We start from the raw sequence: 16464 nt of genomic DNA, 5'->3' as shown, positions 1-16464 counted from the left end.
AGATATAATCATGTTGAGTTCATTGGATTAGGGTGGCCCTAATCTAATGCCTGGTGCCCTTATAAGAGAGGAATTTATACAGACACACAGGGGAGAAGGAGAGGTGACAGTGGAGGCAGAGATTGGAGTGACACGTACACAAGCCCTGAAAGTACAAAGATTGCCGGTAACACCAGGAGATGGAGGAGGCGAGGAAGGGCCCTCCCCTGGAGCCTTCAGAGAGCGAGCTCGGCCCTGCCCACTCCTTGATTTTAGACTCCTGGCCTCCAGAACTATACATTTCTGCTGTTTTAAGATCCCCTAGTTTGTGGCACTTCGTTACGGTGGCCCCAGGACACCCACACACCCACTGCCTGCTGTCACCCATTTCCCAGTAGTCAACGCTTGGAGGAAACATGAGAAAATCAGACTGAACATATCCAAATGCAGTGACTGGCCTTTACTTGCAGTTTATGTCTTTCCTTTATTGTTGGGGATTAAAACTGTCTTTCTCTGAAGGGATGTTGCTGAGAGATGGACATGGAACTTTACTGATCCTTTGTAGGTTCTCAAACGATTTTTTTCTGAATTTCTGTGAAATTCAGAAGTCTGGGGACATGGGCTCTGGAGTTAAAAGAGCTGGTTCTGGGTCAGGGCCTACTTCCCATGCCCTGTGTGTGATTTTGAGGGGGCACTTAAACTCTTAGAGTCTGCTCACCATCAGGAGGGTTGGAGCACAGCTGGTGCCGACGGTCACGTCCCACATAAATGGGCTCAGCCTGCGCCTGTTGCTCCTGCCTCCCCTTCCTCCACCCCTTGAGCCAGTCTCCAGTGCTGTCTGAGTGCTGCAAACTGTGTTTAGTTTCTTAGGGGAAGGACACCACTAAATAAATAAGTAAATAAAAAGCAAAGTTTGTACTTACACTTACACTCCAGAGCTTAAAGATCCATCTGGGAGCTTTACTGCCAAGTGAGCTTTCCCGACCTTTCCCGTTGGTCTTGGGTCAGGCCAGAATGCTGTGTTTGTCAGTGACAGAAACTCCAGCCAGAAGAGGCTTCCAGCCAAAGGCCACTCTGGGAGCCATGAAGGCTGTAACCAGGAACTTCAGTGCCATGAGATCTCACTCTGTCTCTGTCTATCCCCATCTTGGGGTTTCTGTGGGGACCTCATTTTCTCTTAAACAGGTTTTCTCCCAGCAGTGGGAAACATGGTGCTCATAGCCTCAGGCTTAGGTCCTCTAGCTTGATGAAAAAAGAAAAGGAAGAACATCTCTCTTCCTGTTTCAGAATATAGATGTTCCAGGGAAGGACCCTGATTGGCCAGCCTTAGTCACATGGCTGTGCCTTGGCACTATCACTGTGGCCAGAGGGCAGGTGTTCTGTGATTGGCTGGGCCTGGATCACTTGTTCACTCAGGGGTGGGGCCCTGTGATTGGCAGCTCACCCAGCATCACGTGACTGATAAAAGAGGAGCACAGCTCCCCAAGGGCTGGAAAGGAAGGTGGACAGAGCCAGGCCCCAGCTGTGCCCCAGCTCCCTCTGCCCTCCTGCCTCTGACACAGCCCAAGAGGCCCTGAACTGGACATCAGAGCCATGAGATCCTGAACTGCTGGGCAGTGGGTTTTGCACATCTCTTATTTCAAGGAATATTTTCAAGTGAATGTTTACTTGGAAGACCAACCAGAGCTGTTCTGGCTGAGGCAGGAAGGGATGGAAGAGAGCAAGCAGCGCTCAGAGTCCCCTCCCTCCTACCCTCATCCAGGGTTCTCCACAGAGCAAAGCCCGAAAGCCATTGAGCCACCCCAGCGCTGGGAACACGTGGGAGAGATATCCCATTTCACAGATGGGAAAACTGAGCCTCTGAGACCCTGACACCTGGCCTGAGAAATTCCTCAGCAGTTCACACCCACGTCTCCTGCTGCCCAGACCAGGCGGTTGCCTGGAATGTAGGACAGCCTCCTTTTTGCCCAGAGGTTGGACCAAGTCCTTTAAATTCCCGGCAAAAGGGAGAGGTCCACAGACATTTCGGAGCTCAAATTAGGACAGTTGACTGTGGCTCCGTAACCTGCTATGTGGCGAGCTTGAGAATTGACACTGCGGGGTGGCGGGCTGGCAAGTGACTTCAACCTGGGCAGCGCGACTCTTTTTCATGAGCATAAACTGCCCGCAGCCCCAACGGAACAGAAACGGGTTCCAGGCCTGAGGCTGTGCCCGCAGGATGCGCTGAACCCAACTGGTCAGCCCAGCCCGAGCCGCGCAGCCACGGAAAACCACCCGAGGGACCACTCTGCACTGTGCAGACCCTGTTGTCTGCTGGCAGCGCCCACGGTGACACCGCCTCCTGGAAGGGCCAGCCCGCCCCTCCCTAGAATACCCCAGGCACACCCCAGCTGCCGGGAAGGCCCTGTGGGGATGGTGTATGTGGGCTGGGTCCTGCTTCCACAGAGCCGCAGGGCCCGGGAGGGCACCCACAGCAGGACCACCTTTGAGCCCTGGAAGCCATATTTCAGAAGAGGACACTGAGGCTCCAAGAGTGGCAGCGTCCCATGTTGACAGGGAGGCAGTGGGAGACTGAAAGTGGGGTGTGAATGGGGTGTCGGGTCCCTGGGGCAGGAGTGTCGGGAGATGACTGGCAGGAGGGGTGGCCAGTGTACACAGATCTTGGTGAACTTTCTTTTGGAAACAAGAGCTGCGGCGTGGGGTGTCGGCTCTGCGTTTAAGTCCAAGCTACACCTGAGGACCATCCCTCATGCTAATCCACCTCCCTCTGCCCAGAACTGTGTCTGTAACTAGTGGCTTCCTTGCACTGAGGGCCCCTCTGCTACCCCAGCGTCTAAGACTGAAAACCTGGTGGCCATCCTTGAGGCCTTGTCTTCTGACGTCTCACATCCAAACACGGAGTCACCTAATGCTCCTCCTTCAAGATGCAGCCTGAGGCCAACCTCTTCACCTCCACCGCCTCTGCCTTTTCCACCAGCTGCTCTCACCTGGACCATGTAGCGGTCCCCCGCTGCTCTCCCCATGAGCCCCCCTCACCCCTACAGTCTGTCCCAAAGCAGCTGACTGAGGGATCCTGAGAAAATCTGACATCGGTCAGCTCCCGTGCCTCCCCCACTCAGAAGCCTCCAAGGTCTTTCCATCAATCCTGGGGTGAATTTTGTGCCCCCCAAATTCACACCTGCCTGGACCTGTAAGCATGACCTTATTGGAAGTCGGGTCTTTGCAGATGTAATCAAGTTAAAATGAGGTCAGACTACAGGAGGGTGGGCCCTAATCTAATGATCGGTGTCCTCATAAGAAGAGGAGAATTAAGGCTTATGAAACACAGACACAGTGTGAAGACGGAGGCAGAGGCAGGAGGGATGCAGTCACGAGCCAAGGAGCATCTGAGGCCATTGTCAGAGGCTGGAAGAGCCAAGGAAGGATCTTCCCCAGGAGCCCTCAGATGGAGCATGTCCCTGCCGACACCTTGATTTTGGACTTCAGGCCTCCAGGACCGTGAGGGAGTAAATGTGTGTTATTTTATGCTACCTAGTGTGTGGCCAGTTGTTACAGCAGCCACAGGAGACTAATACCACGCGCTCTCTGCCTTGTGGAGGTAGCAATGCCCATCATCTGACAAAGGCTCTGAGAAGTCCTGCAGGGAAGCGTGGGTTCCATTTTCCCGTGCTTATCTGATCATGCACATGACCGTCCACACCGACCCTTTAACCTGCTAGGGGACACACGTTGAGAAATCTTGGGCTAGAAAATCCCTGACATCCTCTCCAGACTGAAAGTTCTGTTGCTTTTGGAATTGGAAGCCAAGCCATGAAATAAATAGACATTTATATGCATAATTATATGCTCTTTTAAAATATAGTCAAGGGGGGAGGGTGTAGCTCAGTGGTAGAGAGCATGCTTAACATGCGCAGGGTCCTAGGTTCAATCCCAGTACCTCCATTTAAAAAAAATAAAAAAGCTTAGTTATCTCCCCTCAAAAAGTGTATTTATAAAATAATAAAATATAGGCAAAATGCCCTTGCATTTTGAGGGAAGCAAAATAAGTCCGGGAAGAACAAATACTCCGGGTAATCTGCTGGACGTGAGCTGCACTGGCCCCCAGGAGCCTCAGTCTGAGGCCAGTCAGGGTGGGAGTGAGAACAGTGCCGTGCACAGGACTGTTTCTTCGGGCTGTGTTCCTAGAAGTGGACTTGCTAGGTCAAAGGCTTTGCATTTTTAAGACCTGTGATTCATAGCGCCAAACAGCTCTCCAGAGGGTGGTACAGATTTAAACTTCTCCTAACACAGACCCGTGGTGCCCATTCTCCCATCAATGCCAACACTGGCTATTATCCTATTCAACATCTATAAACTGTCCTGTGTGTTTTGACCACAAAGGTAAATAAGAGCTTTTATTGAGTTATCTGAGTTTCCACCGAGTCATGCCCAGAGCAGCCTGCCTGCTAGCCGGTCACTGCCAATAGGGGACTCTTGCCAGTAACTGGGCAGCGGTGCCCTGAGGTCAGGCCAGATTTTTCAGAGGAAACAGCAAACCTCACTCAGATTTGGCTCGAAAGATGAAACCCTGAAAAAGAGACGATTCAGTGTCATAGGATCCTCCCCCAAGGGCAGAGCTGGAGAGAGAAAAGAGGTTGAAATTTGGAGTCAGGAAAACCCGGGGTTTGTCCTGACTTGGCCCCTTTCTAGCTCTGTGACCTGGGGCAACTCAACTTGACCTGTGCGTGCCTCAGTTGCCTTATTTTTGATGTGGGATAACGACAGCCCCAACCTTTCTGAGTTTGATGAGGATTAAGTCACTTCCTCATTGTGATACAGGCTTTGCCGATGGAACCCTAATATGAGCCAGGGTTCCAGGTGGCCTGGTCCAGAGACCGTCGCAGAGAAGTGTAGTTACCTAAAAAGGGTTAGGATGGAATTTGGATTTTCACTTGTATTTCAAAAGGAATCCACTCCTTCATCCACAGTTACATTTCTCAAAAGCCTGCTTCGTCTCCTCCCTGCTTCCCTTGCATGTGCCCCTTGGTGATGCCAGAACCCCCCACTGGTCCACCCCAGACCTCCCTCCACCCCCAGCTCTCACGTTTGCCCCTCCCCCTCCACTTTGCTTTTATCGTGGAAATGAGCTTCCTCTCGCTGGTTTTGCTTGTCATCTCATCACCTTGTGTAGAATCTAGATCCTCCAAGATGACGGGGAGGCTCCTAATCTCTGTTCCCTGTCTGTGTAGGTCCTGTTTCCTGTTCCCTTCTCCCCAGCACTGCCTCCAGCACAGATCCAGTCTGGGAAAGACGGGCAGCTGATCACAAAGCAGGGGAGGAGGGCGCCCAGGGGACAAAGACCAAATAGTTGCCAACTGGTGGGGACCCCTTATGGAAATGTGTTCGTGTGTGCACCTCACTGCCCTGGCTCCCCCAGCTTTCATCTCTCGTCCTTTCACTGAAGCTTTTTAACATCTTGAGAGCTTTCCCTTTAGGAATGTGTTCTTTTCTCCCTCCCATTCTCCCAATAGAGAGGTGAGAGAGGGCACATCCTAACCCAAGCTTTGTGGCCAGCCCAGCATGGCGGCCCCCAGCCTTGGGAGGGGTGGGTGTGGGAGGTGGGGGCAGGTGCACTCTGGGCAGGGGCTGGTGGGGGGGTCATCTCCAGTGAGTGGCTCTTTTCTCCAGCCTCTTTCCTCCCATTGCCAAAGGGCCCTGGTGCTTACAAAGTGTGTGTTCAAATAGAACTCCCCCCAGGGTCCCGTCTCCTTCTGCCACGCATCCTCACCCTCCCTGCTGGGGTCATGAGAGATTCCTCCCACCGTTCTGCCCCCACCCCAGCCTCCTGGCCCTGCACCTCATCCTGCTCCCTAAGATCCATGCACGCTCTGTTTTTGTGTGTCCCCCTCCAGCTCTGATGGGAGGGTGGGAGCAAGCCTGCAGTGGAGAAGAGCTGGAGCCTTGGGGTCAGGCTGGAGTCAGCCACCTCTCCCCCTGACTTAGGACTGTGTGTCCTCTGGGAAGATGCTGAATCTCTCAGAGCCTCAGCTCCCTCATTGGTAAAGTAGATGTGATTCCACCCACATCCTCACCTCGTGGGGCTCAGAGGAACCTGAACCCGTCAGGTGTGCTTTAGATGTGGTGTCAATGACGATGCGGGTGATGCTGGCCTCTGTCTATCCCCTCTTCATGTGCCCGGCGCTCCCTGGCTGTCCATTCACCACTCTGCTGGGTGTCCTGCCAGCTCCTGGCAACACCAGGAGGTATAGTAGCTGGTGGGGAGGCCACTGACAGTCACCCTAAGAGGGCAGAAGTGCTGCGATGAGAGTAAGGGGCCTAACACCACCTAGGGTAACCAGGGAGGGCTGCCTGGAGGAGGTGGTGTCTGAACCAGGCCTTAAACAGTGAGCAAAAAGTAGGCATTCATTTTTTTCACTCTTGTGATTAATAAGCATCTAAGCCACATGTATAGCGTAGAAATGCTGCATCAGGTGTTGGAAAAACAAGAGCACATGAGGTGTTGGCCTTGGGAGGTGTGAGACCAGGAGAGCAGAGAGGACATCTCAGACCTCCTTCTCAGGCTGGCACAGGGCCGGGGCATGGCCAGGCTGAGTACAGGGGTGCTGGCAGGGCTGGCCTCATGTGGGGGTCAGAGCCAAGGGGCCTTACGCCACTAGGTACTGCAGAGCCAGGCGGTGGAATAGTATGCAGGCAAGAACAGGGGAAGCTGGCACTCCCTCTGTGCGGACATGGAACGACCTTCAAGATTCATTGTTAAGAGAAGCCCAGCAAAGTGCCAAACTGCATAATGGGGCTGTTACACTGCAGACACACGCATGTGCATAGGTGTGTGTGAGTGCACGTGGGGGCGGCCAGGGCAGGGACTGGCCAGTAGTTGCTCAGTGGCCACCCAGTGGAGACCCTGCTCCTGGGAGGATGTTTGCTGCTAATCTGTAGCCCACGGGGTTGCAGAGAGCTAGCTGGGCCAGTGGAAGAGGGAACAGGCCCAGAGCAGGCAGGTGAGGCAGGGGTGAAGGCCCGCCCAGCCATGGGGTTGCTGTGTGACTTGGTGGTAGATGGCTGTAATATATGAACAAACCTGTGATGGGACGTGATTCAGCCATGACACACTACAACGCACATGAACCTTGAACACTTTGGAACTAGCCAGAGATGGTGGTCACAACACTGATGACAACTGGTGACCCCTTCGTGGTGTTGTGCCAGAGGTTGGCACAACACTGTGAATAGCCCAAGTGCCACTTAATTGTCCACTTGAAAATGGTCAGTTTTATGTTGTATGAATGTTGCCCCCATAAATTATTTGCAAAGAATTCAAATGCTGTACTGATGACCGTGCACACGGGTACAGCTGCCCCTGGCCCGAGGCAGTTGGCCAGGGAAGAATGGGCCCGGGCAGCTGTGAATCTGCATTTCTAGGTGAAATCTCCTGATTTGAGCAACTGAGAACAGGTACTTGATGCACCCGGGGGGGCCAGGTCCAGGTCGCAGTTGCCAGCCTGCAGCCTCTGCCCGAGATGACTGGGGACAGAGCACCACCCTTGGTCCAAAGCGCCTTGACAGCTGCCCACAGGCCTTGGGCTTTGCTGGGAACAAGGAGGACAGATGGAAAAGTACCCCCGGCGGAGAGAGCATCCCACACCAACACGAAGACGAAGACGCTGGTGGTTTTCAAAGACACGAGTTGCAGCCTTTTAAAATTCCATAGGCCTCCCTGCCCTGGATAAAATGCTTCCTGGGGAGATTGCAAATGTTTGCCCTGGTGGGACTTTGTTATAAATGGACTTGGTTTTGTTTAGTTGGTTAAGTTTTTATTTGGTTAAAAGAAAAAAAAAAAACACCTGTAACTGAGGACTCGGTGTTAGTCCAAAAAAGCCAAGAAAGGGCAAATGAGATAGACGAGGAACCTGACTGCCCATGGCACCTCGGGTCTGGCTTGAGGTCCTCCTTGGCTGCGAAGCCCATCACTGGACTAGCCTGCCGTCACTGCTGCCATTTCTTGAGTGCCTACTAAGTAGCAAGCATCCCAGTCAGCCCTTTGTGGTTCCTGCTTTCTGATCCTGCCAGTGGTTGCACAAGGCAGGAACTGTTGTTGTTGTGTCATTTTAGAGATGGGGAAACTGAGGCACAGAGAAGAGCAGGTGCTTGCCCAGGTCACACAGCTGGGAGGTGGCAGGGATGGGAATTGTAGCCTGTCTGGCTCTTTCTCCCACGGAGGCCGCCTAGTCACTGAGCTTCCTGGGGCACTGGGCAGGGCCCCCTGCCTGCCAGCCAGCCTGCAAGGCCATCCAGTGAGCAACTGTCCCCAGGTACCCAGATGGCAGAGTGTCACCCAGGCGGAGGCCAGAGAAAGGCCATGTGCAAACCCCTCCTGACCACTTGAATACGCACCCCTGTACCCCGCTGGGCTGCTTTCCACAGCACATGCCACCCCTGCTCCCACCGAGGACCCCAACCTATGCACGAGGGAAATTCTTTGAAGTTCCTGATAGTCACAAGTCCATTTGCTTTGCTCCTATGCTTCGGGGGAGATGGCCAGCCCATCTTTAAGAAATCTGCTTCAGATGAGTCTCCACCCAACTTCACTGATGACCTTTGTGTGTATGTGTGTGCGCACTTTCTCTGAGCCCCGTAGGCTGAGCCATGTAACCTTCACCAGCTCTTCTAATTCCCACATTCTCAGCTTTTACCCAGCTCCAATTCTGAGTTGATGTTAAAGAGACTAAAACTCGCTGCCAAGCCTTTCCCTGCCCCAGGGCCTTTGCACAGACCTTCCCTCCTCTTGGGAAGCCCTTCCCTGATTCCTTATTCTCTGTGATATGCACTCTAATGTTCCCTCTCTGTGCTGCTGATTTTTTTAATAGCATGAATCATAGTATATAATTATACATTTAATTTCTTGTATTTTTGCTTATTGAGGGCAGAGGCCTCGCCGGCACATAGTAAGGGTTCAATAAATACTTGTGGACCAGCTGGCTGGGAGCCTATGGTGCAAGAATTTTTCTGTGGCCTGAGCAGTGTGCAGTGTGTGTGCATTTGCTGGCCCATAGTGCCCTCTGGTGGACATCAGGCAGATGCCAGGCAAGGACCAACCCCTTTCTCCTCTCCTTTCAACACTGGTCCCCAGCCCTGCACCACCTGGGACCAAGGTGTGGGTAGCCACCATCGGTGATGTGTGTTGAGTCCATGACGCAGCAGACACCGGTCCTCCTGGAGTTCTGTGAGCTGCTTCTGGATGACCAGGTGAGTTGGAAGTCAGCCTGCTTCTCACATTTTATTACTCATATTGTCATTGGTATTAAATAGCTAAAGTAAATAACGTTAGCCATACAGCAATCACTGCGTGCCACCTATGGATGGATCTCTAGGCAGCCTCTCCAGTCGTCGCCTGGGTGATGGAGTCAGTGGTGGGCTTGTCTCTGTTGTGAACCCCGCTCCACTGCCCTTAGATTTGCATTAAAGCTCATGGGGAAGAGGTCAAGCACATTTATATTCTGAGCCAAGGCATGTTAAGCTGTGGGCACACGCATCCCAGACACTCAAAAGCAGAGTTTGAATATCAGAGTGGAGCCCAGGAGTTCCAGGTTGGGCCTTGCACCTGCCCACGTGCTAAATGCAACCCCAGAGGCTTCCAGGGGTCAGGAAGGTGGAGGCAGCACCAGGAATTGACAGGCAAGTATGGGGGTCGGATGGGATTCAGACTGGAAACACGGATGGAGTTCATTTAGAATATACTTTGCAGTTCAAACCCTGACCTGAAAATATTGCAGAAATAACCTCAAGGAAGGCTTTAATGTATTGTTTTCAACTTCTTTGTTAACTCAAGAAGAGTTTTTTTTTTTTTATTACTTTTACTGGTTTTAAATTCAGTACTTAAAAAAGTAAAAGAGAAGGATCTAGACTAGAAAAAGATGCTGCTATTCTAGACAAAACGGCCATGTGGGATCCCTCCTTTCTCCTGGCCTGTGAGAAACTGGGTGCTTCATGTAACCTCAGTGAGACTCAATGTTGTGGTCTGTAAAATGGGTATACTGTTATCTGCCTTGAAGGTTGTGAGGAAGATATGAACCTGTCATGTATAAAAGATGCTTTGGAAATGGAAATGTTGAAATTGTGTCCACCATTATTATTTAACCTTGCGCTTGGAGATTTTCTGGGAACTCAAGCAAATTCTGCCCGTCAAGTGGTGGTGCACCAGCTTGTCTGTCAGAGGGCTAATCAAAGGGCTGGTTGTCACCTGTGAGCCTGTTTCCTTGTGCCCACGTGCATGACTACCGGATAGCAGGTTGAGCTTGACTGCCCTATGCTGGGCACCTGCCAGGGAGAGGATGTCGGAGCTGGTGCGCCCGCTGGCAGGTCTTGCCCACAATGCAGCAGAGCTGGGCTGTAAAGTCAGGATAACACTGTGTCTTTAATAAGCCAGAGCTTCTGCACCCAAAGGACCATGTTCCCTTCAAAGACGTCCCTGGGAACCTGCCTCGCTGCTGATTCAATGATGCCTCCAGGGCTTAAAACAGTCCTGCAACCTAAGGGAACTACCTTCAGAGCTGGGCAACTGCTCTCTTTGGAATGCCTGGGATTGGGGAAGCAGCCACGGTCATCCCAAGATGAATGCTGCCCTGGGCTGCATTGACACACCCAAATCCCCACAGCAGCCAGGTTTCTGGCTCTGCAGAATGAAACTCTCATCCCATGTGATGCCACTGATGGGACCACCCTGCACTAAGCGAACTGTTTCCTGGGTAAATAATTGTACAAACTGCTTTTTCCTTCAGCCCATATGAACTGTGTCGACTTCCAGGCTTTTCTCATTAAGCCATAAACAGTTCTCAAAATAAGTATCTAAAAAGTCCTTTGAGAGTAGACTGTAAACAGCTCAACTCAATAGCCTACTTTCCGGACCGTGTACTTTTTTTTTTTAATTGTTTATTCTACAAATTTATGACAGTTTTAAAATTGAGATTTTCCTGAAAGGCTCATCACCTTAGCAAATCCAAATGCTCTCATTTTTCTCTTTTTCTTTACTGTTTTGACTTTATACAGACGTGTGTGTGTGTACACATGCATATTATCTTGACACAGGCGTGTGAGCAAGGATTGTCCTCTTCACTTACACATGCATATGTTCTTAAAAAATCATCTTAAAAAAAGGACAAAGGAACAATGAAAAGCTCTTGGAAATTAAAACTTTATAGCCTGATTAAAACATCCAATAGAAGACTTAGAAGACAAAGTGCAGGATGTTGTCCAGAAAACAAAGAGGAGACAATGAGAGAAAATGAGAGGAAAGTCTAGGCAGCCCAACATGCAGCATGTAAGAGTGAGAAAAATAAACTGGAGAGGATGAAGCTCCCAAAGACGCAGCAGCACTCTTACCGGAATCACCGAGCGTCAGCACATAGCACCACGGGAGATGATTGTTAAATTTGAGGAATTAAGGATTAAAAAGAAGATATTAAAGTCCTCCTGCGATTTTAAAAAAAGAAAAAGGCAAGTCACATGAAATGGGAACCAGAAATTCTTGGATCCTCTCCGCAGCAGCGCTGTCTCCAACGTACTTCATGGAGTGTGGCACCTGACTCCACAGACTGGCTGAAGCATCCAAGGTCAGGGTAGAACAGAAGCATTTCAGGCTGAAATCTTGAAAAACTGGTACAAGGCACCCCTTCTCAAGGAACTCTAGGGAATGGACTGCACCAGCTGAAGAACCCAGCAGACGTGGAACCTAGGAACCGGGAAGGCAGTTGTGCAGCAGGCCTGGACCTGGACCCCACAGCCAGGCCGCCTGGGTGAAGTGGAGGAAGGCTTAGTGATGGCACGCAGGGCACACATGAGGCCGTTTTACCTCCAGGTAAAGTGACAAACGTCCACCCCAGGAGCCCACCTGGTTTGATCATCGTAATACAAACTGTGGGCATGGGGTATAAAAGTACTGGCTGAGTGGTGGGGAGGCAGGAAAGGCAGTGGCCCCAGGGGTGACAGAACTCGAGCAGGCCACGGTTCTCTGGGCCAACACACTGTGTAGAAAAACTTCCAGAATTTCCTGGAGCTTCCCATCAAGCCTGGGAGCCAGTCCGTTCATTCTCTAAAGATCACAAGCTGCTCATGACACAGCTCCTGGAACCAGCGCCCCCTGCACGTAGCCTCACCCTGCCACCCCATGTCCTCAGGCTCTTTGTGTAAAGGAGCAACCTGGGCTTCCACCCAATCCTCTGGTGACCCTGTGGGGAGCCCACCCTCTCCCAGAAAGCACTAGAAGGCTCCTTTGGGATCAACGTGGATTTTCCGGGCACCCCGCTGTTCCTGGTCTTCTCCATGGTCTTCTTTTGGGGTATTTCTCTCCTTAAGCAGCCAAACCAAAATCACATGTAGCAGAATACAGGATCTAGCCACCTTTCTAGTTGGGTAATCTTTTTATTGTCCATTTGAATGCAAACGTTCTACTTGTCTGTGATGAGCCTGTACCACATCCCAGTGGGAAGAGTGTTCAACACTGCGACATTTCACAGGGCCCCAGACATAAGCCTGAGGGTTGCCAAGGGCCTAGCTTGGGGCCTGGGGACCCCATAGGCCTCTGCGTATCTATGACGTCTGTGTCCAGGACCCCATAGGCCTCTGCGTGTCTATGACGCTAGCCAGTGCTTCTCAGGGCAGTGTACAGGATGGTCACCCACTCCATGCATCTCTGGGTCCCTTGGATGCAAACACTGGACATGTTTGTTGAATGAATTTTAGGCACCCGAGATGTGGGATCGAAGAGAAACAGCTTTTAAATTGTTATTTCAAAGTGCACTGAACAGAGGAATGTTTAGGGTAAAGCTAAGGGAGACAGTGTGGGTCAACGGAGAGTAAGACGGTAAGTGTGGAGTGGGCAACCTTTGTGGGTGCGGCGGTCAGGGCCGGGCCACCTGTCATGGGCACTCAAGGGTCTGGAAGGAGCAAAGGGGTGACCATGGTGGCCCAGGCGCTGATGTCAATGAGTTGAGGCAAAGCCAAGCACAGAAAATGTACTGACAGCCCACCAAGAGCGGCCACAGAATAAACTGCTGGTGAACTGTCAATTGGTGACTTTATTTCATACAAAAGTTACATTGAAAGAAGAGGTTGAAAAGTCAAGTATACTTGATTTGCACATACTTGCCAAGTCTCACAGGATTCAACCACTTCGATAATTGTTTTATTGATAAACAGGATATACAGATTAAAAGCCTCACATTGAAGCCAGACACGTGTCCACCCCGGATGACAGATGTGCAAATGAATATGCAGAACGATCTCCGGAAACTCCTCCATCTCCTGTTCTCCTGTTCTGTCCTCTGGCTGCGACTCAGCCCCGCCCCTGATGCTCACGTCTCCGCAGTGACTGAGTCCATCTCACAACCACCCCGAGCTGAGCTACTTGGTTCCGACTGTCCTCAAGCAGGTCCCTCTGTGGTTCTGCGTCAGCAGCGGTAGAAGCCCTGATTAGGATAGGGAAGGGTTCATTCAAAAGAAAAGTAAAACGGCTCACAGATGAGCAGAAAGGCGTGGAGACCAGGAGGGACACACCCACCCTTCTCGGCACGGGAGGCGGGCTCCGGGGAGCCCCAGACCCTGTCAGAGATGGTTCCTCGTGAGTCCTGCAAAACACGTGTACAAACCAGGCAAGTTTAAGGCGAGTCCCCGAGGAGGGGAGCTGTTTGCTTTCTGGCATAATTTTAAGCTCTGCACCAAGGGTCCTATTTGATGACTTATGATGTGGGTAGAGAAACAAACATAAACGATACCCAAAAAATGAGAAAGATGAAAAATCAAATAAGCTGTTGCCATCCTGAATACTGTCTGCAAGCGAGGCACATGGGCCCAGGGGCTCCTGCCTGTGGGCCCCTCTCCTCCGCAGGGCTGCCCCGAGGCCACCCCTGCTCCTGCTGCGTGGCTGCCCTGCCTGCCCTCCCACACCCGCCCGCTGCACACGCATCAAGCTGTGGGGGAACCAGCCACTGCAGATGCCGTACCTCTCTCCCCCAGGGGCCGCTGAGCCACTGCTAACTAACTGGGCTGGAACAAGTCAGTTCCAAAGCCCCCTCACGCACTCAAGAGTCTTAAAATAAAATGAAAACAGGAGGGCAACAGAGGACCACACAGGAATGATTGTTCTTTGGATCGAGATATTCTCCAGTATGCAATACATTCAGAGTAAACCCCATGGGAGGAGGACCCCGCAGCACTCCCCCTTCCCTGAAACGTCAGTCCCTAAAAAACAGCTTGTGTGCTACACACGGCCATGACATGTCACATGGCCCAAACAGCACCGCCTGCTTTAAAACACGTGCACGCACACACACAGACGCACAGGGTCAGGGACCGCCGCCTCGGGGAGCGCACCTGGAGCCCCCCGGGCTCAGTGCAAAGTGTTGGGGCAGCGGGGCCATGTGCTCTGGCATCAAGGCCCCTTCTTGATCGAGGGGTCGCTCATGAGTCACAGGTTCAATGGGAGCTCCCTGAAACCAGCAGCCTCAGAATCCTGTTCACTGGATTGACTTGTTTTCATGATTGAGGAAAGCAGCTCAGCACACAGGATTTTAACAACCCAGGTAACACCCCCCACAAATTCTCAGAAAATGCAAAGGATGGTAACCAAACTCCCAACTGTGCAGGAAGAGAATGACATTTGGCTTCTTCGTGTGGCCACACACCTTCACTACTGGACAGTGACGCTGATCAGAGCATCGCCAGGCTGCGTGCTGGGGAAATCTGCCATCTGTGACCATAAATATGGAGAACTCTGCTTGCTGCAAGCAACTGACTCTTGTAGGTTCCACTTGCCCTTTTGGTCACAGATGAGCTGTTGATACCCTTTCTGATCCCAAATAAATAGTTGAAAGTCCTTTAACAAGTTCCAGCACGATGAGAGGGCCTCACACTGAGAACTCAGGGCCCCCTTTCCGGGGTCTCATCTGCAGTCGCCTAAATTGGAAGCCGACAAAGGGGTTCATCCAGAGCAGCGAGGGGGGCCCCCCGAAGACGGACTTCATGCCCTCCCAGCGCAGCCTCCGCTCCCACGTTGGCTTCTCACTCTTCAGCCTCTCGATTTCCTGGAAGCAGAGAGAAGAGCAAGTGGGCGGCGAGCAGTTACAACAGGGGATGTGCCTGCCACCCAATGTGAGCGTCCCACTGCACCTGGGAGCCAGCCCGAGCTCTCCTCTGGCACCGGCCCTGTGGCCTCCCTGAGCACAGCCAGGCTGCAGCCAGTGGCCAGACCAGTGTCAGACCCAGCCTGGCAGTGGCCACCAGCTGGGTGGATGGCCCAGGCCACCACGGTGCTGCAGGAGGGAATGGGTCCCCCAGGCCAGGACACTGACCTTTTTCACACATTACAAATATCAAGTGCTTGCTCTGGACCAATACTTTGAAGGCATGAAGTGCATGTGACACACTCTGCTGCCAGGGGGCTGGATCTCTGAGAAACTGGGATTGGCCCAGGTCCACTGGCCTGGCTCTGCTGACTCAAATCACAGGGACTATGCACGGTGGGGTCGAAGCGTGGGCTATGCACGGTGCGGCGAAGCTCCTGGTTAATGGAACCCACTGGTGACAGCAGGGCTTCCCACCGACTCGCGCTGTCACCCGACAGTAAGCAAACACGGCAGAGAATGGAGCATACCGTTTCGTCATTGCATATTGAGTGGATCTGGGTGCCAAACATAACTGCGGTGAAAGTGAAAAACAGAAGACCCTCAAGGCACAGGAAGATCAACAGGATTACAGTTACCGGAGGTGAGAAATCACTGCATTCTGTGAAGAAGAGAAGGGCGGCTGTGACCAACGTCAGAGTGTGATGGATCCCCCAAACCACAGGTGCAGGGTGTCTGGCTCACAGCAGGGCCTCACCGGTCCTGCCTTCAGGCCGGCGTCCTTGGAGGAACGTGCTTGTTTTGTAAACAGGTACATCCACTGTCCACCAAGGGATAGGGGGCTGCTCTTCCAGGTGAAAATTCATACCACCCTTCCCTGGTCAGCGGTTTTGAAAGATTCTGTATTACCTCAGATCTCTATTAAGACTATATCTCTGTGTTAAACTGCTTATTAAAATGCAACTAAAGCCAGAAAAGATGAGAGCGCACGTCCCTACACTTGTGAGCCATCCTCACATGGGGGATACACACAAGTCTGTCTCGTCCGCGTCTCCAGGGCTGGACAGCTCACGCCGACCTGCACGACATGCGTGGACACTCACACTTGGTCAACAACACCTAGCTGGCTAACCAGGAAACACACACACGGTTTGCCGGGAACAGTACTAATTTTCACCTAGTCTCAAAAATCTGCAAAATACAAACAGAATTCAGCAGAAACAATTAACTGACTAAGGAAGACGGTTTATATATGGCTTCATCACACTAACAAAATGGCAGTGTGAAAACTTACCTATATTCTTTTCTTAAAAAAATTAATTCCTAAAATAATTGTGAGGATTTCCTTCAAAATGGGAAAGTCAATTCTTCC

At 51.8% G+C, this 16464-nt stretch overlaps 2 protein-coding genes across 11 annotated transcripts in view; one reads left to right on the top strand and one right to left on the bottom strand.

The window, feature by feature from the left end:
* CRISPLD2 (cysteine rich secretory protein LCCL domain containing 2) overlaps positions 1-16464 on the top strand; it is a 120508-nt gene that overhangs the window by 102647 nt on the left and 1397 nt on the right. For 6 of the 9 annotated variants that reach the window (XM_074370319.1, XM_074370321.1, XM_074370318.1 and 3 more), the window contains one exon: positions 9107-9222. The exons of 1 other annotated variant lie outside the window; for it this stretch is intronic. The gene's annotated coding sequence lies outside the window, so the exon portion shown is untranslated. Of the gene's footprint in view, positions 1-1741; positions 9223-16464 lie in introns of all 9 variants that reach the window. 2 more of the 9 variants (XM_074370317.1, XM_074370316.1) reach the window with 2 other exon arrangements.
* Positions 13030-16464, bottom strand: part of ZDHHC7 (zDHHC palmitoyltransferase 7) — a 65521-nt gene continuing 62086 nt past the window's right edge. For both annotated transcript variants that reach the window (XM_010967848.3, XM_074370324.1), the window contains 2 exons: positions 15623-15753; positions 13030-15053 (listed from right to left, as the gene is read on the bottom strand). In XM_010967848.3, the coding sequence (XP_010966150.1) occupies positions 14877-15053; positions 15623-15753 (308 nt within the window). In that variant the 3' untranslated portion in view covers positions 13030-14876. The remainder of the gene's footprint in view (positions 15054-15622; positions 15754-16464) is intronic.

This window comes from Camelus bactrianus, chromosome 9 (genome assembly GCF_048773025.1).
Source record: "Camelus bactrianus isolate YW-2024 breed Bactrian camel chromosome 9, ASM4877302v1, whole genome shotgun sequence".
Lineage (NCBI taxonomy): Eukaryota > Metazoa > Chordata > Mammalia > Artiodactyla > Camelidae > Camelus > Camelus bactrianus.
This window is presented reverse-complemented; position numbering and strand designations above follow the sequence as displayed.